Here is a 21,587-nt window from a genome sequence, read left to right on the forward strand (position 1 = left end):
TTCTAAAATGAACATACGTGAAAAATATTTCTACATGAAACACACACCTTGTTACAACAGGCATTTCAACAAAGTTCAGAAGAGCACGTTCTGATGAGGGGGAACTAGAATATTGAAGCACAAATACATCATGGAAACACAGGGTTGACTGTATACATTTAAAAATTGTAACAGGGCAAAAAAAGGTCCCAGTCAGTGTCCAAGTCTCATCACACCTGACACAGTACAAACACATCCCAAGACATTTTTATTCTGTTGTTGTTCTCCTCGATAAAATGCATGGAAAGAAAAGGTACTACCTAATCTGCTTTGTGGGATAAAACACACAGCTCCCAGGAGAATTTCACCTTGCAAAATAAATGAGAATGATACCTAAAATCAGTTACATGTGTCATCTAAAAGCAAAGCTTATTTAATTTCTCCTACAGGCCAGAGGCTGCAAGAGAACTCTACCTTGTGCTTACATTGCTCTTCTAGTTTCTTCCCACTTTCTCCTCTCCCACCTATAGACAAACACAGAGGAAATACATTTCTCCTCCATGCAGCTGTTGCACAAGGACTCAGCATTCAGGTCTGAGATGGGTGAAGGCACAAGTGGTGTCCAGAAGATCACAGCCAAGGAAGAAACCACAACGAGTCCTCTTCCCTCCCATCCCTACCAACCTGAGTAGGGTCACTCAGAGCAGTAGGAGCTCCTGGTACCACCAAGACTGGGAGCTGAACACTTGACCTTCCATCTAATGACACTGTCATCTCAAAGAGCATTATTTGGGAATGACGATGCCCTCTGAATGCAGGACAGGCAAGATGCTCAGCAGACAGGTGTCAGATATGAACAGCGGCCATGGAAAAAGCCATCAGCTTTTGTTAACTCTGCTAGGTCTGTTCTCTGATTCTACAAACTTCAGGCTCAATACTTGTTAAAGTATTTTACACTTAAGCTGTAATATATAAAACAGCACAACTTAATTCCTATATTTCATCTATATTATATTCTTATTGTATACAGATATATCTTAAGAGTAGGCTTACTGGTGAGTCATCTGCTCTCTGGCCCTAATGAATTTTCATTCAATAAGCAAACAAAAGCAGAAAAACCCAAGAAAACCTCACTGATAAATGTGCCTGTTCACAGGGCTTTCATCAGCTGAGTTCAGAATGACAAATGAAAGACTTCAGATCCATTTTTTGTTTTCAATAAAAATCTTGTTTAACAGTGTCATGAATATTCATGTTTCTGGCACAGCTCCAGATTAAGCAAGAGCAGCCAAATCAAACCAGAAAACAACCATCCGCTTGGCTCTACAAAAGGATGCACTGGATTTTGTATGCTAAAGCATGCACTTAAAACCAGGTACAAATCAAACTTTGCTGTGACTGTGCTCAAAAGGGATATAAATTCCCCAGACACCAAACGCAATCTCTCAGCATGCAGAAATACTAATGCTGGGCAGCAGCTACTAACTGATCCGAAGTCCACTGGCAGCAGGAATGTGTCATATCTGCATCGCAGGATGCAAAGCTTGAGGAGCTGCTGGTGGACAGCTGCTGCTCATGGTGACAATGGTGGCCGAGATGACCCAGAGCAGCAGCTCCTGGAGGCCCTTTGGCTGTGACAGATGTGTGTCCTTCCGAGCTGCACGGGGGCCGGGAGGTGCTGCCTGCGCATCTCCAGCTCCTCTCCACGGCACGGAGCGGACAGGGTTATAAATCCTGCTGTCCTGGAGGCAATCGAGCAGCTGGCTGTGGTGGCCTCAACCAGTCCTTGTATTTAGGTAGGTCAAGGACTGAATTTGCAACTAAACCTTGTGCAATGATAGGAGAGAAAAAACACCTAGCACACTTTTTTGTCCTCTCAAGTCTTTGCTTACTTGCACCGAAGAGTCAGGACCCCTCTCAGAAGGATCACCAGGTCTGTTGTGAATGTGTTTCAGTGTTATAGTCCCAGTACTTTTTGTATTTACAGAAAGGAGCAATAACAGATAAACACAGTTCCCATTAAACAAACACTTGAGTACATGTACATTTCAATAGCAACTGTGATTTTTAATATGACCGATTAATTTTCTTATGTTTGTAAATACTCCATTGCTACAATTCCTCTTGCATTTTTCTCCCCCTTCCTTTGTGTTTCTGACTGAATCAATTGAGTATTTGGCAAAAAGGCAAATCATAGAGCCAATGTATCCAAGCCCAGGGGGCCCCTTAAGCACCATTTAAACAAATACCAAAGTAACATTCCTTATCCATTGAGGCTTTTGAGCAGGGAAGGATGCACGGATGTTCACTTGCTCTTGCCATCAATCTGTTAAGTTTCCTCCTTGAACAGCCAGGACTTAAATAAAAAGACATAATAGAAATGAACAGCAGTAGGATATGCGGAGGTGGATATAATTACGCAACACAACAGGGCAACCATTGCCTTTGGAACAATCAGAGCTTCCTAGAACAAGAAGTTCTTGACCATTTCCCATTCCCAGGGATCGCTCTTACATCAGGCGAGACCTCACCGTGACTCATTCATTTAGCACTATGAGAACAAGAGAGCTGTTGTGACTTTATTGAGCCCTCTTACCTCAGTGTCTACTGCACAACATTGGGCAGGGCATCCCCAAAAATGACACCTTCTGCTACCAGCTTTACTAACAGGGAAGAGAAGAGTATTATCCCCAAACCGGAATAAGCAGTAATGTTTAAAATCTAGCTAACTATATGATTTCTTACTTTGAAATAAGCTCTGCTGATGTACGAAATTATCATCTGATTCATATCAGAAGGGTAAGCAATTAGACCCCTTTCAACAATATTCCTTGCAGTACATAGCACATTCCCATCTGCAGGATTAAAAAGCATTGCATAAAGCATGATCTTGATTTTTCGAGTTCCTGCACATGTTTAACTTTGGTCACAGCACGTACAGCTTAGTGCGTGAATGGTCTTTCTGCAGCACTGGGGCTACAGTTTTGATCCTGCAACCACTTCTGTCCCCGCACAGCATTTTTAATGTCCTCACTGCCAACGCAATGCTCTGTCAGACTACACTGCGCTTTATTTTAGTGCAAGGTGGTACGGAGCCGTTCCCTCATGGGAAATGCCCATAACAGTTAACACAGATAAACCTAAGAGGGCTGTAAGAAATATTTAATGGAGTTTCACCTCAGTCACTCTAAAAGCATACAGAATATAACACAGAACATGCAAGCACCTTCTTATAGATAAAAGTTATATATATATTTATTTTTTTTACTCTGAACTGAAAAAATTGCTGGATTTATCAGATAACTGTGATATGGAGCAGGGAGAATGTTAGAAAACACTTGCATAAAGAATTTCTGCGAAACCACAGTCCCAAGGGAACTGGGCAGCAGAAGCTCATGGAGCGGACTGGGGTGACCAGAGTTTGACACAGCTTTTCATGAGACACCTGGGTTTAACAGAGGTAAGGACACAGGAAAAGAACCGCGACTCCCAGCGTTACTGTTCAGAAAAAAGATAAGAGGGATTTTGTACAACTGCCAGAAGTTCATGGGATCAATTCAACTCCAAAATGGAGCTGTTTAAAGAGCAAAACCAAAGTTAGTCTGCTATTAGATCCCATTTCCCTTAAGCACTCATCAACATACCGTCAGGGACTGTTCCCACCCTGAAGTATTTGAAATCTAATTAAACATGGGTAGGAGTAAAAACAGAGTTGAAGTAGCTGACATAAAATTATGCATGTTGGAAGGCGAAACTAGTTATATACCAAGGCACTAGACTCTCGGTTTATTGCTCTCCATCCACTACAATCATGACATATTTGCACAGCTATGGCATCCATTATGTGTACACAATGAATAAAAAGAACATGTCACTGTGAGTTTAATGTCTATGTTTACTTTGAGAAAGAAATAAAAACAGCTGTTACCATAGCAATGGGCAAAGCACCCATCACCTGAGATGCTATGAAAATTAAAGAATGCAAACTATAGATGACAGCACAGCCATACTTTAGTAACATGAGACGAGCCATATTAATTTTCAAGCAACAACGGAGGACTTCTTTAAAGATCTTTCAGAAAATATTACAATTAACCAGCTGTCACTGTCTACAGCCAGCTGATAAAATCTTTACTCAGCTATATCAATATTTCTGCCCAGTGCTAATTACAATAGCATTATCTCAGAGAGATAAGAGAAAAATCCTTACGCAGTCCTCTGGAATCTTAAAAAATTGAGATTACACATCATGTTCATAGATTTCTGTCCAGGCTAGACTGCTGCCTGCAATATCCTTTCTAAGTCTTTGAACTGCTTGATTTAAGATACTAACACTTCACCACGAAAGTCACTGGGGAATTGCTTTGAAGCTCAATGTCAAGGAAATCAGACCCTAAGGGACCTTGGCCACGAGGTCGCTGTCACTGCCCTTCAGAGACCACTGCGCATTGAGCTCATTAGCCCTGGGCTCACCCCTTTCACATGGCATCACAAGCACAGCGGTTCCCATCAGAAACTCAAAGCCCAGGGTCAAGGATCCAAGTCATCTCCGTGAACGTTGCCACAACGTCACCTGCAAGGCTGCGCGACCCTCCTGACACCACAGCCAGCTCCAACAGCCCCGCTCTGCTCCGGGATGTGCCGTGAGCCCCTCTGCTCTGTCCTCTTCACACTGAGCAGACAAATGAATCACAACTTCAACACCATCCTTTTATCATCTACTGTCTCCAAAAACAACATTAGAATACATCTAAGTGTACACTGCCCACTATTGTTATCATAAACTGACAGCAATTAATACCAAAAAAAGGTTTGGTCATGCCCTTCTACTGGAAAACTGTCATCAGGCTGCTACAGAAGAGAACGCAGAAGCTGGTGTTAATGCAGCCTCTCACAAACGCCTCAAATCCAGAGGGATAAAAAGCAGCCTGAAGCCTGTGAATATTCTCATTACTTTCAACAGGACTAAATTTGGGTATGTTCCTAAGTGAAAGGCTCTTTTTCCTCTCCATAGGACAAGCTCTCCACGCAATCAGGGCTTTTTCTAAGCTAGACATAACCTCAAGCAGAAAAATGTTTGTGTTGCTACTGGTGGTGTTACAAAAACCCGCTGAGACGAGGCACGCCAAGCGACTCCAGCAGTTGGCATCACAGCACCTCGTTTTTTAAAAGCTATAGCAAAGCTCCGCATCCTGAGTAAGCAGCCATGCAATGCATAGGAAAGTTCGGTTTCCTCAAAATAGGACCCACAAATGTCCAATATGCCAAATAAAGAACCCGCTTAGGCTTGTCAGCAACAACATTAGTGCCCCACTGATCACCTGCAGGGTTGAACTGCCCTCCCAGCACCCACGGGCAAGTGAAAGATTAAGCGTGACTTGAGAGTCTAATACGTCAGGAACCTGCAAAACCAAGCGGTGAGTCATGATCTACAACTATTTGTGTGTTCTGTTCAACTACTGATCAGGGAGGTTGAAGAATCACGCTCTAGACTTGGTGTGTCGGTACCACGTATTCCCCTTAATGAGTCTGTCTCTATGCACAAAGAACTGGGTCTTATAGCACTTTGGAAATCAGGGTTCACATCTTAGAGCCAGAGCTTGTAAGAAAAAGGAAACATCTCCAAGCAGCCTGGCAGCTGATAATGCAGAGGGCTATGTCTGAAATCCTTCCCTCTGTTTTTCTTCTTTCCTAAGATATGTGCTATCTCTCAAGTCTTTTCTCTAGTCTTGCTGATCTAAACAGCAACATGAAAACCTGAAATGACGTTGTTGGAGATGATTAGACACTTACTGCAAATTAAACCCCTGGCAACTTTGCTAATAGAGACATTTTGTAACACACCAGGAACCATGCAACGCAAAAAAGACGGTGAATTTCTTTTTTAACCCGGTCTCATCTAAACTACCAACTAATCAGCTTCGCTGTGCATTGAAAGTCTATAGAAAAGCAATTTTCAATACCACACAAACCAGCACACACCTCTCTGAAGAGACAGCACATACAGGGCAGGGTGGGATTTCAGGGAAGGACAAAGCACCCCAATGGGGTCCCAAAGGAAATGGTGACAACAAACGCTTTACATGTAATCAATGAGCTCATCATTCTGCAGAAATTAACTCAAACGCAAAGCAGCACTTCCCACCATCCCCACACCTTCTATTTTTTAACAGTTTTAACTGCAAAGTGCCATAAGAACATAGAAGGAGTTCTAAGTTGTTTGTGCGCGTGCTGCCAGCGGTGCGGAGCGCTGGTCTGCCGACACAAACTTCAGATACCCGACAGTTTCTGCCTTAAATAATGAGCCCCACAAGCACCGGTAAAACAATATGGATAAAACCAACAGGTTTTAGAGTTCTACTAGGTCAGGTAGCTACTCTTGGACTATTCCCCATACTTCCACCCCATCCCAAATCCTCCCCCTGCAAGCCCTGGGCTATGACTTGCTGATGTCCCTCCCCATATCATTCCACTAAGTCACTGCTGCTTTTACAGCTTTAACAGATGCAGCAGGTTTTAAATCATCATATGGTTTTCTCAGGGATACTTATTTCCATTCAGACCTACAGGCTCACACACTTTCTTCCTCACAGTGGCCTTGGAACCCACCAGCTTGTCAGACAATGACACCGAGGGTTCCCGGGGGAGTCCCCAATGCATCAGATCACAGCCTTTTTCAGACAGCCCGAAAAACCTTCTCTTGGTTCAACTAAAAACACAATCCCAGTAGAATGAAATTTTCCTCCCTACTGCTGGTTTGGGAGGACTGAGGTTTTCATGGTATGATCTTTTAATGAGCCACCATTGTTTCTAATTAGGCAAGTAACCAAGGATTTAATTAACTGTTGTAACTTGAGTCACACAAGTGGCTAATAGTCTAAACAGAAATTAAATGGAGGTGCCTTATCTTTAACCAGCCTCGCACATGCACAGGCTTTTGTAAAGGTCGGGCAGAGGGGGATCCAGCAGGAGACACGAGGCACCTCCGAGCAGCATCTCGGAACACAAGGAGAGCCAGAGGCACCAGGAGCACTCAGCAACGCGTGCTGCAGCGTATTCGGAAGAGCAGCCAGGAGTGACTCCAATGGTTTGCCAAGACTAAAGGGGATGGGAAGGGAAACTGCTTGCAAAAGGGGATTTAAACAGGATGCCTCAATGTAAAGTTTCTAAAACTCAGATATGCACATGCATTTGCCAAAAGTTAACCAAAACCTTCAGCTCCAGCACTCTAAGCAGCATTGATATCAATTCTCTGGCTGAGTGCTGATGCAATAGTTTTGTTCTCTTCTATTCATGGTCTCTCCCTACAGCTGCCCTCCCATAAATTCTTTCTACTTTCCCAAGCAACATACTAGGGACCGCTTTCAAACATACAAGCCTGAAGCACACAAGTCCAGATGTGGTTTCCCAGCCATGGCTGTTCTGTAGTGCTGCTCTGTGTGCACCTTCCTCCAGGTCTTTAGCTGCTCTCAGTACTACCTAACACAGCACTGCTGTCAATACTCATTAGGAACTGACATATAAAGCTGCCTCAGCTGATGGGTTTAATAGCTTTCCTCACTGCATTTATCCTTTATCCTTCCCCCAGTCTGTAGATTTATTATCACTACTAATTATCCATCGTCTTGGGTTGATTTGTTTGCTGGACAAAGGTAATTCAGTAACACTGTTTACAGCCTACATCCCTTCAGGTGCAGTGAGCTGAACTGCAAAATCTGTAATAAGGAGCCCAAAGGGAAAAATAGTACCACTGTTTTTCACCTCTTTTCTCTAATCAGGACAGATAACAACTTAATCCCCTTTTCTCTTTACTTATCCTGCCCAATACCTTCTGTAAATCGGGTTATCTGGTGGTTCAGCACCTTCTAGAGGGAGTTAGAGATTAGCTGCTGCCCAGCAGAGTAACAGAACACACTCACTACTCCCACACCTCTTGCTTTGGCCCTGTGCTGCACAGTGCTCTGCCAGATCAAACGCAGCACACGTCACACCACGAAAAACAGATGGAAGGATCCTTTAATGGTGTAGTATCTGGAAAAGTGTTTAGAGGTACTGCACAAACACAGCAATGCACACAGGCCAACCTTTCAAAGCTGCTCACCAGCTCCCCAGTACTACAAATAGACATCAAGTAGCCAGCTTCCTACTGACCTTCAAATATCTCAGCATACGCACACACCTACGGGTTCCTTTCTGAAAGTTAAGCTCATCAGAAAAGCTTGGTTTCAGTATGGTTATGATTTTGCCCGTATTTGTAGCCTGCTGGCTGGGAGGGCAGCTCCTAAAAGCATTCAAGAACAGGGTCTTCCCCTAAGGATTGTTAGAATAGAAGAGCTTGTGTACACACCAATTGGTGAAGCGACCATCATGGAGCTCTGCTGAAGCCAGTGGTGTTAATTTACAACAGCTCTGGGAAGTGCACAGAAGACCTAAATGATCCCTCTTTCTTCAGCTCTTATCAAGATTTTCCCATCCATATTACTGTTGATAATATATGGCAAACCTGAAACTCCTTCCATCAAAGGAAGCCAAAGCCTTTTAGGACCAGAACTGAAACAGGCTTTGCACTCCTGACAGTGCTGCTGACCAACTGTTCACATTTTCTATGTTGTGTGTATAAAGTGCCTATAAAGGCTCATCAGAGAGGACTCAGCAGGACAGGAACAGACCTGTGAACAGAACCTGCATCCTATAACCTATCGGTATTGTTTGAACCACTTTCATAATAGCCCTGTGCTGACCAGGTGCAAGACAGGAAGGTCTGTGTTTATTCAGACATTGCTCCTACTGGGTAAATGTGCAACTGTGCTTAGTTCACTTCAATCCCCGTCTTATTAGTCTCTCTCTTTGACTTTACTGGTGTTCTAGGGCTGATAAATTTATAGATACAGTAATAGGATTGTGAATTAAGACACAAGAACACAGTTTCAATTGCAATGATTTGTGGATATGAGGTCATATAGACCAGTCCACTCTCCTTTTGCCAGAGAAGATCTGTAGCTATTATTTCCCCCCCACCCCCCCAAAGCAATGATCACATGCTGTTTGCTTCAGCACTGGATGCTGCAATACCTCAATGAATAATATACAAGAAGCAGAAAATAAACAAAGCCACTATGCCTGGGGATAATGTGTGACGTGTTCTTCTTTAGGATGATTAAATGTGAATACATGTCACAGGATGTTGGGATTGCTCTGCCAGGAACCCATGAGTCCGAGGGCATACAGTCCTCTATCTGACCAGGCAAATGGCCACAGAAAAGGTCAAAGGAGCCCTCAGGCACATCCAGCATACACTCCCTGGCTGCTGGATTGGTTTGGTTTTGTTTTCCTATAAGACATGAGCACTTCATAGATTCCAGGGTCAAATTCCTTGCTCTGTCACACCTAGGGAAGCTTCAGTGGAGACCACAGCTTAACTTGGCTTTGCCAGCCTTTCCACAGCACCGCACCACTAAAGCCACAGGAGAAACCTTCTCGGTGGACAGAACGGCTCACGGCTCGAGGGGCAGCAGCACCGGACTGTGACCAGCGGGTCTCCGCTGTCCCTTCCCATTGCAGCACCAGGAATTCAAACCACCTCCTCCTCTTTCACATGGCATGAGCATCCTGTACACCTTCGGCAACGCTTCCATCTGATGCCTTAACAACCACGCAGATCAGCATCTTTGGTAGACACAAGAGACTAATACGCCTGAGAAGACAAAGTTTTCAAAACCAAGACTGCTTTGGAATATCTCGCATCAATTTTCTTGCCTTTTGTTGCGGACAGGAGGAAGCACAAACAGTGCTGATTTTCAGAATGTGAGTCAGCCCTATAAAACATCTCAAGGCAACAACTACTGCCCATCCACACAGGAAGCACGCAAAAAAAAATTAAAACAAAATCTTGTTCTCTTCAGCCTCTTGTGTTCTTGTGCCTGGTTCAAAGCAATTTTAAGCAAAAAAAAAAAGCAAATCCTCTTTGCACCAAAAGGGTGTTTCAGCAAGGAAATGTGGCCTGAACTCTGCATTTGTGGTAATACAGAATTACCAACACACCAACAAGTATCAGACTATTCACTTCAAATAAATCAGTCACCTGTTCTCAAAAAGCAAAGCAAATCAATTTTGCCCATAAGAACATCTACTGATGTGCCACAGTACAATCTCTACCTATTGCACCCCTCAGCACACAAATGATATCCTTGCCTAGGCAGGCAGACTAATTTCTAAGCAAAGAAATACCTCACCAGATTTCAACCGTCTTGTTTATCTTCAACTTGCTTTTCAGTAAAATAAAGACAGGGACCCAGACCTTCAAATGGTGATCCCCTCTCCTGCTTTTGGATTTTTAATTTCCCCACAGCGATGCTTGTTATGTGGAAAAGCATTCTGTTTCTGCTGCTGTCTGAAAGAGGATTTTCAGTAAAAGATAAGCAACAGCATCAGAAAAGACTTCTCTAACCAAGCTTTCACTCGGTAAACAGGTGTCTGGCAGATTATCTCACCAAGTTAACCAAAGCTGCAGACATCTGAACCATTCCAGGATGACTAAAATCCCCCTTTTTAAAAAATAAAAGCCTTTTATCCGTCAAGCGACACTTCCTGTTCTAAAGGTTATTCCTCCTCGGTAGTTGTCAACTATGTATTAATCTAATTCATATAAGCCTTAGAAATAAATACTTTCATGTGCAGAATCTTTTGGGAAACTCTTGATTCCCTGAGGCTTTAAAGAGCAATTGTTGCTTATCACCGTGGAAATTTCCCTTGAATTTAAAGCCTGGTAACAAGAAAAAAAAGATACATCAAATATTTCGGTGATTAAGAAGTTCCCCGGTCTTTGTCACCCTCAAAGGATTTTCATCTGATCAGTAGGGAAACTGCTAAAGAAGAAAATAAAAGGAAAGTGCTATGACCCAGTAATGCAGTTCTTGTGTTCCCAGGTCCTGTATTCATCGCTCCTGTCCAAAACTTTTAATAGCTACATCAAACACATTAGACTTTATTTTACAGGGTATATATGTTGGCAGAGACAAATGCTACTTAAATACGAGTAGATAGTTAAACCCCTCCCTAAAGAGCTCTCATCACAAAACTGCTCTGTGTGGGAGAGGCAAAGCACTGCCAGAGCACTTAGGAAAAGCAGGTAATTGAAATTGTGTTACATTTAAACTCCATGTCTGCGCAGTAAAAACCTGATTTTAAGAGCCCTGTAAAGCAGAGAACTTTTCTGGTGCCTTATTGTCTGTCACCGTGCAGAAACAGGTTCACTACAGCAGCAAATTGCTGTGTTTCGTACATTGTTGTACAATGTGGGCATGTCATAAATGGCACGGTACACATGTTAAAAGCCTTCTAACGATGGAGGCTTTCAATCCTCTTGACAGCATTCAAGGGAGAAAATAAAGTATCTGAGCAACTAGGAGCAACCTTTAATGTAGATTAATTTCCAGCTGGGTGAGATTCATCCTATGTCCCCACCATCCCTGCACGCTACCACGTTAGAAACATGCAACCCCAACCTGCCATACCTGAGGATGAACTGATCCACTGTGGAATTGTTGGCAATTGTCACATAAACATTCACAACCTCTCCTTGTTTGACAGGCTTGGAGGGCAACCAGACAACAATATTAGTATCCAGCCGTAGCTCCGTTAGCTGGGAAGTCTCCTGGCCTCGGTAGAGGCTGACAGATCCAATCCTCTGCAAGTGGGACATGGTTTCATCCACACCATCTTTTCCTGGCCGGATAGCATTTCCTTTCCTTATATCCTCAGCGGTACACTCTCCCTTCTCATCTCCCGGTTGAATGGTATAGTAAAGCTCCACAGGGCTCCCTTCAAACTGATCCAGTGGCTTCTTACGGCCAGCAACAACCGTGGGGGGGTTAAACCAGCTTGGCAGGAGCTCCAGCTCTGCCACACACAAGCCCAGATCCCCTTGGAGGCGGCAGCTGCCTCTGACCTCCCGCGTCTCTCGGAACGCGAACACGCGCAGGCAGGGCAGCCGCTCCGTGCTGCTGTAGTCATCCCAGTCCCTGCCCACGATGTAGAACAGCACCTGGACTTTGGGCTTGCTCGGGTAAATTCTGTCGTTCATTATGTAAGCCTGAAGTTTCCAGTTATAAGTGAACTTGTTGGCAGATCCAAGAAAGTTGGAAGTTAACATGAGGTCCTGGGGCACAACTTGTTCAACGGAAAAAGGTCCGTAGCTGGCATTTAACACTGGTGGTCTCTTGGCTTTATATGGGAAGAATGATTCCACCCTGGACTGCAAACTGGAATTTCGCATAAAGTCCTGGTTGGCTTCTTTGAGAAAGAAAGATGTCTCGGCATTGAAGATCCGATAGCTCACAGGTAGGTATGTTGGTGATGAAGAAAATCTCTGATTATTGTCCAAGACCCCTCGAGACTCTGTCACTAATAAAAGAAAAGGTGGTGTAAGTTAGATCCAATCTGTCTATGGGGGACATTTACTACAACTTTAGTGGAGATACTTGGTAAGGTAGGGAAGAGCATTACTTCATGCAAAAAATATTTACGGTGTAGCTATATGTTTAGATATAGCTAATTCTTTTTTGCATTACATTCACAAAAGAAAAATAAAGCAGGTTTCAGTGCTATCTTGCAATAAACATTTTGTCACACACGCACACATACATACACAGGTGACACACTAAGGGTTGTGAGCAGCAAGATCACTTATTCATCCTCCCAGAGGGAACAAGAAGAGGAAGGTTCACATAGCAGAAGACATTCTTGTTCCAATAGCCATTTCACACAGCTGAACTGAACTGCAGCAGCACTTCGCTCACACACAGCAAACACATAAAGTGCTCATTGAGTAGTCTGACTTACCACCTGGTTGAGAAATAAATCAGTTACTTGCCATTCCTATGCAATGTCTTTCCTCCCTAACAAAACTTCAAGCAAACCTGCTGAAGTTCACACACACTGGTTCTCTTAGGGACCAGCCACAAATCCAAGTCAAAGCCTTGCAAAAGCAATTCTGTAAGTAAACAGGGTGTCATTCAAAGCACACACGTGCTCACCTTCCCCACTCTTTTCTGGGTCTCACCACCCCCTTCTGAACTTTCTGCCCACTTCGAAACTCCCCTCCTGTCTTTCCATCCTCGTGTTCGGTGACCGCACGCATTGGGTGTTTGGTTCATCAGCTCGGTCTGCTGGCCCCAGGCCCCACGGCCGATCACCAAACCCACAGGAACGCTGGTCAGGACATCAAAGAGTTTCTGTTCTACAGCCAAAAGGCAGAAACTGCTTTTCTAAGAACTGACACACACACCATTTCACTCTTCCTCTGTCAAGAAACCTGCGCTCGTATTACTGTTTCTAGCACTACAGTCTACACCTCTACAATTTCATACCAACAGTATCTCAGCTTTTTAAACACAGATGCACATCACAGGCTAGAAATATTTCAACAAGTGCACAAGAGAAACTATCAGATATTGGCCAATTTTAAGTTCCAGCTGAAATCAGATTTCTTCTGACATAAATGTTTGCCTGTTGTAAAGATTAACAACATATTGTTAAAAGACAAAAACTATTACATAATTAGGGTAGATAGAGAACAGCTAAAATACACGTAGATTACATAATACTACTCACATCTCTAACTCATAACAAAGAGATTAACCATAGGTACAGAAAGTAAATGAATAACAATGCATCCAGTGCTAGACTGCCTTTAATATTTTAAAGTAGCCCTTGCCCTCAGACATATGTTAGTTCCAATGGCCTTGGGGAACCCCGTCAGAGTCAGGATTTAAGGTTCTGTGTAAGTTCAGCTCTTCAAAGAAAGGCAACCGTAAGGGTAATGCATAATGTACAGATTCATCTGAAACTCAGGAACACCTGAAGGTCTCTAAAAAGCCCTACAGAGAGAATCTTTTACCAGCCTTCTCACGAAGGTCTGCAGAGCTCGAGGATTTTTGCAGGTAATAGATTCGCTGCCCTTCTAGCACGGCTGGCTGCTAGCACGCTAATTACGCGGTCAAAATTAATTAAATGTTTTCAAGTAATAAATAATCAATGTGTGGCATTACACCAAATCACTCCGCCTGACAGACAACTTCACTACAATCCTGTTGGGTGTGCACATAGTGACTGTGCTGGGAAAATGAATTGCTTTGGAAAGCAGGTGTTGGGCAATTAACAACAAACAAAAAACAAATGGGGGGCGGGGGGGAGAAATCAAAGCTCTAAGGGCAGCAGCCATACATTTGAAATACAGAATTAACATGCGTTGATTCATGTTTAATTTAGGCATCACCACTGCATGGTAGAACTAGTTCTCATCAATGAGCAAAGTGCTACAACTGGACAACAAAACCCAACCAACCAACCAAATAAAAACACCCAGTAAAAGGCAAAAAGAGAAAAAGAAAAAGGTAAGAGACCTGACAATGAAAACACCAGCACAAGACCTTTGCTATCAAGCAGATTCACCTTTAAAACATAACATTAGTTGAGCACCCTGTTACAATCCTGTAAGTCTCCAGCCCTTGGCATACATGTTACTCCTGCTGGAAGGGAATCTACAAAGACCACCCCTCCTGCACTGATGGATTTCCCCTTAGCTGAACCAAAATATTAGCCTGTTAAGGTTACATCTACTTGGGACCATGGACCTTTCAAGGAAACAGCAAAGCCCACATTTCTTGTAGTCCAGGAGCAGAATAGGAACTTGGTTACTGAACAGTAGCAGTTTGGTCTCAGTTTCCTCTGTAAATCCCTTCACCTGGCCCTGGATGAGCGCGCTGAGATTTGGTCACCTCCCTGCAGCCCTTGGCAAAGAGCAACCATTGCCATTGCCATGAGAGATGCCGTCGTTGTTTTAAATACACCTGGTTTGCTACACAAGGTCAGTTTGGTTACTGAATTTGACTTGACAAATCACTAGAATTCCTTTATTAGGTATCCTCTTGTCTCAGGCCAAGTCTTGTAATATTACAGGGCAACAAGCCCTAATTGAAGAAAGCACATAAGCACTTCCTTGAACATAAGCACTAACTGACTTAAGCACACAGGTATATTTTGCTGAAGTGTTTCTATCATTAGAGATACTCTGGATTTGGCACCACTGCTGCTAGGGGAATACCTTTGGCTTCAACAGAAATAAGCTCAGCAAGCTGCAGAGACAAGTGGACCCCTCTGATTTCAAAGAGCTGTTGATCAGGGTCTACGCTTGAAACTTAACAGCTGTTTTTCCACAATTCCCAGGATTTTTGCTGTAGCACATTATCCCATGGTCCCATTTTTGGGGGCACTGTTTATCCCAGAATCAATCCCATGGATGAATTATGTATGACTTGCCCCAATATTAAGAAAAATAGCAAAAAGAAAAAGCTTTGATTTTTTTTTTTTTAATTGTAGTCTGAAGATTTCCACCCACTTTCGTACCACACATAATGAAGTGCTATATTTCTGTAGTGATGGCTGTACTTCAAACAATTTATTTAAGCACTTGGAGTTTTTCAGAGTTTCGTATCACCAGTTGTGTGATCTGAACAGACTTCTCCATTTTTAACTTTTTTCTGCTCAATGACTGAAGCATTTCTAAAGGTTCTTGTTAAAGCAAGCTGTAAATTTAAGTATTTTATCCCTATGATAATACCAGTTGTAGGAATAATATTTTAATGTCACTCAACTGCTTATGTGGGCACAATTGTATCAGTAAAATGGAACCAGATCCCTGTGACAGCAGTGCTATAAGCACATTTATACAAATATAACTTGCATCACAGAAGCTGAGCTTCCTCAATCAGTTTAGCTAAAGGGTTTAAATATCCTGAGACCCTGGATGCTTCATCTAAGAGTCCTGATCCTTAAAGATTCTCATTGACCTTCCAATTGGGTTTGAATTAAGTGAAACTCCCATTTCATGAGGGCTTTGCAAACTGAAATGGAAATCAAGAATACGGGCAAGGGTGAGAAAGGAAAAGCAGAAAGACTTTCTGCACTGAAGACAAGCTCTGATTACAGCAGACCCGACCTACAAGTAAGCAGCAAGTGCTTTACCCTCCTACCTTAGCAAACAAGTTATGGCTTGTCCAGAGATGCAGTCCAGCGTGGAAAAGATTAAAAACCATCAAACAAAGCCAGTATTAGTCAAGAACAAAAGTTAAGGCTTACAAGTCATTATTCCTCCTTTCTAACAGCCTGGTGACTTTTTAATCCTCCTTCTGGCATCATACGCTTCTGCAGCACTTCATCTGAACCCCAACAGGCATCTGGTAAGCACATCACTGGCTCCAGCGTGACAGGCCAGCTCAAATTCCTATAATCTAGCAAGTTCATTTTGGAGCTGGATATGAAACACTGAACTCTGATCTGTATTATTATTTCTTGGATTCTAGTTTAAGAGGAATTTTCTTTGGGGGGATTTCACATGGAGCTGGAGCCCTGGGTGCTGTATTGACTGGAAGAGTCATAAAAGCTTAGTATTTTTAAGCCATTCTTTTATGAGGTTGGTTTGAAACAACTTTCTTTTGGATGGAGAATTAAGGGTTTAGATGTAGGTGAGAGATTGCTGGCCAATGGCCACATATCTTCACTGCCTGATGTCTGATGAGCCACTGAGCCTTCAAGGAATCAGTGTGTCTGTCCCCTTGGTTTTAGTATTTATCTATTAGAAACCAGGATTAGACCTCTGCATTATAAAGCATTATCCAGCATCTGTCAGGTTGTTCCATTTTCCTCAGGATTACTGACACAATAGGCACATATGTATAAACCACAAACTGTTGTTTTGTGATGTACAGCCTTATCATACACAGAAAACAATCTTTCAAGTTTTATTTGGAAACACAATGAAAGCTTTCAGAAAACTGCACATTAAAAATGCATTTCCCCATCTTTCAATGGCAGCCTACGAGCTCCAGTTTTTGATGGTCGCAGTCTATACATCCCACCCTTTGACAGAAGAAATTCCAAAATACCCTTTTATTGCAAACCCATCTTCTCTATCACCCTCAATTCACATAACCAAGATGCGTTCACAGACCAACTGACATTCAGGACTGAAATCTATAAACTGTGTTCTCAGACTGGCTGATGACCTTAAAAGTCTGTAAGACAACAGTGTATACGCAAAGGTCAGCGAAGGTTTCCAAAATCACTTCCACTCGCAGTGCTGACATTACCAAATGTCTGTACTGCCAAGGCCAGCTGACATATTTAAGCTCGTGTGCTGTTTAGAATCAAAGATAAATATCTGGAACTCGAGTTTCCATTAATGAAAGCTTTTGTTAAGAGATAAGGTTTGGAAAACTTTATATAGACACCATTCAAGTAGTCAGGCTTTCTTCCCCTTGCCAGATGCTGCAAATGTCAGCGTCCTGTGAGCAACATACAGTAGGTAAAATGTCATATGATGGCCTTTCGTTCCAATGCTGTTTGCCCCATTGTCCTAAACTCCATGGATTCTGCGTTCACTCATCGTGTCAGCGCTAAAAGTCCAAAGCAAATAACACTTAAGCTGATTTTGTCTGATAGCTGTGGGAGAAGAGAAGGATTTAGAACACCAGAGTTTATTCCCAGCTCCATTGAAAACATATGGAGCCAGAGGAAACCTCTGAAAGCCAGTTTCTCTAGCAATGAAATGAGAGAAGTCAAAGTTTGATTGGCTTGTGATTAAAAAGCAGATTGAGTTCATCAGACAAAAGACTCGGTAAAAACACTGCTTTTCAAACATTTTTTTTTTTAAAGCAGGCAAAAATAACCCAGTGGAAGTCATAAAGCAGAGAATATGTAGACTATATGGTTAGGATTTTCTAACTTAACCAGTAACTTTTCAGAGATCTGGACTGTGGATCTCCCATTAAAGACACTATGCCAAAAAGGGGTACAATTATGGGAAAGACAGGCGTCCACAGAGGATGTCTTGAATTTAGACATACAAAACGGCTTACAAAAATCCCCATAAAATTTAAAACCTTGGCCAGAACATCACAATGATCAGCTACATGAATAGCACAGTTAGATTTAGTATTATTTTTCTGTTCACTGAAGTGTTGTCAAAACGGGAACACATAAGATGCAAGTTACAAACATGAAACAAATAGTTCTGGCCTTGGCGATGTATCAGTTCCTTGCCCTGTGTCTCTCCCCCTAGTTTTTAACAGGGACGTGTGCTCCTCCGCTGGTTAAGTCTTTGTTAAATGTTGGTAGGCACTTGCTCCTCTGTTTAGACATTAAATTGCTTTGCACAAGCTCCTTGTTTAAGAAGAGATTAAGGTCCTAGAGCCTGAAAGGTGCAATTTGCTCAGCACTCTCCACTGCCACAAAACTCAACAAGGACCAAGAGTACGAAGCTCAGTGTGAGCTGCGCTCAGATCCACGCAGGATGGAGCTTTTGGATATGTAGGTGCAGCAAGGACACAGAGGACTCAAATGAACTACAATGCTTTTCCCCTTGCCATTCAGTAAGAAAAAGGAAGAATAGCTTTTCTTGTAAATAGGTACATTTTGAGAAGCTAGCTACAAATAAAGCCAACCAGAAACATACCCAACAGGATTTTGTATTGCACTAGTGCCAAAAGGCCCACTCTGAGATCCTGTCTCCACTACGCTCTACATTACACAAATCTAAGGGATATTACTTAAAGGACTAGGTACAACCTGGCAGTGAATAATTCCAAGGCTGTAAACAAAAGCAGCATTTCTTACCATCAGATCTAGAGCAGGCATTCCCTGGGGTTAATACTATACTCTCAGCATATATCCTGATGTGTTCATAACTTGCATCTCATATTTCAGGACCTGTATCCTCAGGGTCCTGGACTCTACCACAAAGTAAAGCCCTTCCAGACCTATCATCCCACCTCAGCAGTTCAATACACAGCACATGAAAATCTTTCCAAGTATCTAGACAGGGAACTGAGGCTGTGTAACTGAATTGGCTTTGCCAGGAGTTTTTATCAGAGCACAGAAGTCAGACATCTTTACACTCATTTGATGTCATTGCCCACAAACCAAATCCTTCCATTTCCAAACTTCATTTACACATAGATTGACAAGCAATGTGTCAGAAGCTGCACAATTTGTTTAGAGGTTGGGCAATTTAAAAAAAGTGAAGAGTAAAGACAGACAGTGATCCTTCTTCACTCTTCCTCCATGGAGGAATTCGGAACATTTTTAATACTCGCACTTATAAAATACTTACATGCCTGCATGCCGTGACTTACAACATGCCAGAATATCCCACTGTCCTGGCTACAGCCCTGCTAATCATCTCAATTTCAAAAATGCAATGAGGATTTATGAGGAGGTTAATTGAGAAATGAGGCTGAGGGGGTGGGGGGCAGCCTTGCTCACTCGGGAATTGAACTCAGCATCACCTTTAACCTCCAAGTAATTCTTTGTCACAGAGCACAAAGCAGCTCATCATACCAGAGCAGCAGCAGCACGGAAACCAAGGGGAAATCCATCTGGTGAAACACCTTCCTTCCCAAGGATTAATTAAAAGGGATGGTTAAAGCACTGGTGTTATTGTGGTCATAGCACCTCCAAGAGTTGTTCTTAAGGGGCTGTGTACTAAAAGGTGACCCAGCTGTTGTTACTAACAGAGCAAAGGCCAGGAGATACTGGGGTGAGCAGCTGCCTCTCCCCAAATTGTTGTTTCTCCCAAATATCCAGCTCTGCACAGCAGCCACTGGGTGGTCTCTGGTCAATACTGGTGCTGCAGGGTAGAAGCAGGAGGGAATAGGCTCCTTAAGCCCCAGTCCCCATACCAGCTCAACTCAAGCCATTCTTTAATCTCTCCTCTCCAGTCTACCTGCAACAGAGAAAGGAGTGGGTGAAGAAATGACAGGAAGAACAAAGCACTACAGTGGTTGTGGTATCAGTACATGGTAGGAGAAAGTCAAAACTACAAGAGGAAGAATGAGATCCAGAAGCAGGAATCCTCCAGAGGGACACAAGCAGTCCTGGCAATTCAAAATCATGGCGAGGAAATGCCAAAAAAGAATCATCTACACATGCTTTTAATTCTGTTTTTATTGTTTAAGGTAGAGAGGGTGATTTAGAAGTCCTTCTCTCAAGTCCCTTTTATTTCCTACAATTGCTTTGCTATGATCTGCTGAAAAAGGTCAAACCAAAGACATCATCTGTACCATACCTGAGGAAAGTGTCGGGAGAAGACATCTGGCAATTCCAGTCCTGGAATTAGGATGCAAAAGCCAACAAGACCAAGTTCTTCCTTTCAAGACAATGTTTGTACCAAAGGAATAAATTCAGAAACCAAAACCAAGGTATATCTAAGATGAAGATACAAGAACCAAGATCCAGTGTACAAAGCAGAGCAACAGTCCAGCGAGTCTTCCAGGAGGGATGGAGTGGATTATCAAAGTTGACCCACACACCTCTGAAGGTACAATAGAGTCAGTGTGTTTTCTGGGGCTGGGAGAAAACAGAATCCTCTTCTAAGAATCCAACCTTACTGTTGCTTCTCAAGCACCCTTGAAGTCACTGGCAAAGACAAATGACGATGATGGATGTGAGTTTATTAAGCTGAGTGCCACAAAATTGTGCAGAGCAAATGACTCTTGTACTGTATTTAAGAGGCTGAATGTGTCACGCTCCTAAAGTGCGGTTGCCCAAGAATTGCAAGACGTCCCTGCAAATCAATGAAATAGAGCCTTGCTATATATTTTGCAAGTACTATTTTCGTCCTTTCCTAATATAACTTCTGAACATCCCTCCTCTCCCATGTCCCTGCCACAGATCCTAATTCACACAGCTAAAACCAGAGTGCAGCCCACAATTTTTTTAACAGGTGCAGTCCTTAAAGACAGAATTAATTTTTCCCTTTCTTTGAAAATCATCTTCATTCAGCCTGGCTCCCCAGGGAAATCAATGAGTGCTGACTGAATATGTTTACATAAGACCTCCTCAGGATTTACACTGTTAAGCATTAGAAGTGTTTTAATCTGTCCTTTAAGGGCCAGCAGAGCTGGTGTGGGTGGCTAAAATGTCTCAATGCAACAAACACCATCCGCTCACTGCTGGCAGCATTGGCTGCACTGACTGCTGGCTTTGCAGCAAGAAACCACATCAGCTCTGGTGACACAGGAACTAGAAGCAAAATAAACTGCAAATCCAGCTCTTTAACGCTCAGACTGACTGGTCATATCACGTCTGAGCAAGGAAAAAGACAAATACCTTCTCCCTGTTGTAATTTTGGTGAAGCCAGATGTGTTACATCAGACGAGACTGTGGTCTAGCACGGCTGTTCGATCAAGACAACATGATCTCAGCAACAATTAAAGACCCCTGTGGCTTCTGGACATGCAGGAACAAAGGAAACCCTTCTGCTGGAAGAGGGGTGAAATAAAATCCACTGCTGTCTCCATTAGTTAACAAAAACAATAGACTCAGATTAAATGAAAAGGAAACTATCATGAGCTTTGTTGCGTGCTAGTCAAATACTGACCAGTTTACAACATCCACCCAGCAGCTCCTTTTGACTCCATGTTTCCCCAGGTAAAGTGGGGTGGTACAAGAGTCATCATGTCATGCAAACTCGAGAACCAAAACTTTAATGGGAATCATTTTTGCTTTCAATAAAGAAATACAAAGCCAAAGCCACCCTGAAGTGCCAGAGT

At 42.8% G+C, this 21,587-nt stretch overlaps 1 protein-coding gene across 2 annotated transcripts in view; it reads right to left on the reverse strand.

Moving 5' to 3' along the window:
- The window catches only part of TMEM132C (transmembrane protein 132C), a 167,547-nt gene that overhangs the window by 106,583 nt on the left and 39,377 nt on the right, over positions 1–21,587 (reverse strand). For both annotated transcript variants that reach the window (XM_071815948.1, XM_065851926.2), the window contains exon 2: positions 11,493–12,381. In XM_071815948.1, coding sequence (XP_071672049.1) covers positions 11,493–12,381 — 889 coding nt within the window. The remainder of the gene's footprint in view (positions 1–11,492; positions 12,382–21,587) is intronic.

The sequence above is a fragment of the Patagioenas fasciata genome, chromosome 17 (genome assembly GCF_037038585.1).
Source record: "Patagioenas fasciata isolate bPatFas1 chromosome 17, bPatFas1.hap1, whole genome shotgun sequence".
Lineage (NCBI taxonomy): Eukaryota > Metazoa > Chordata > Aves > Columbiformes > Columbidae > Patagioenas > Patagioenas fasciata.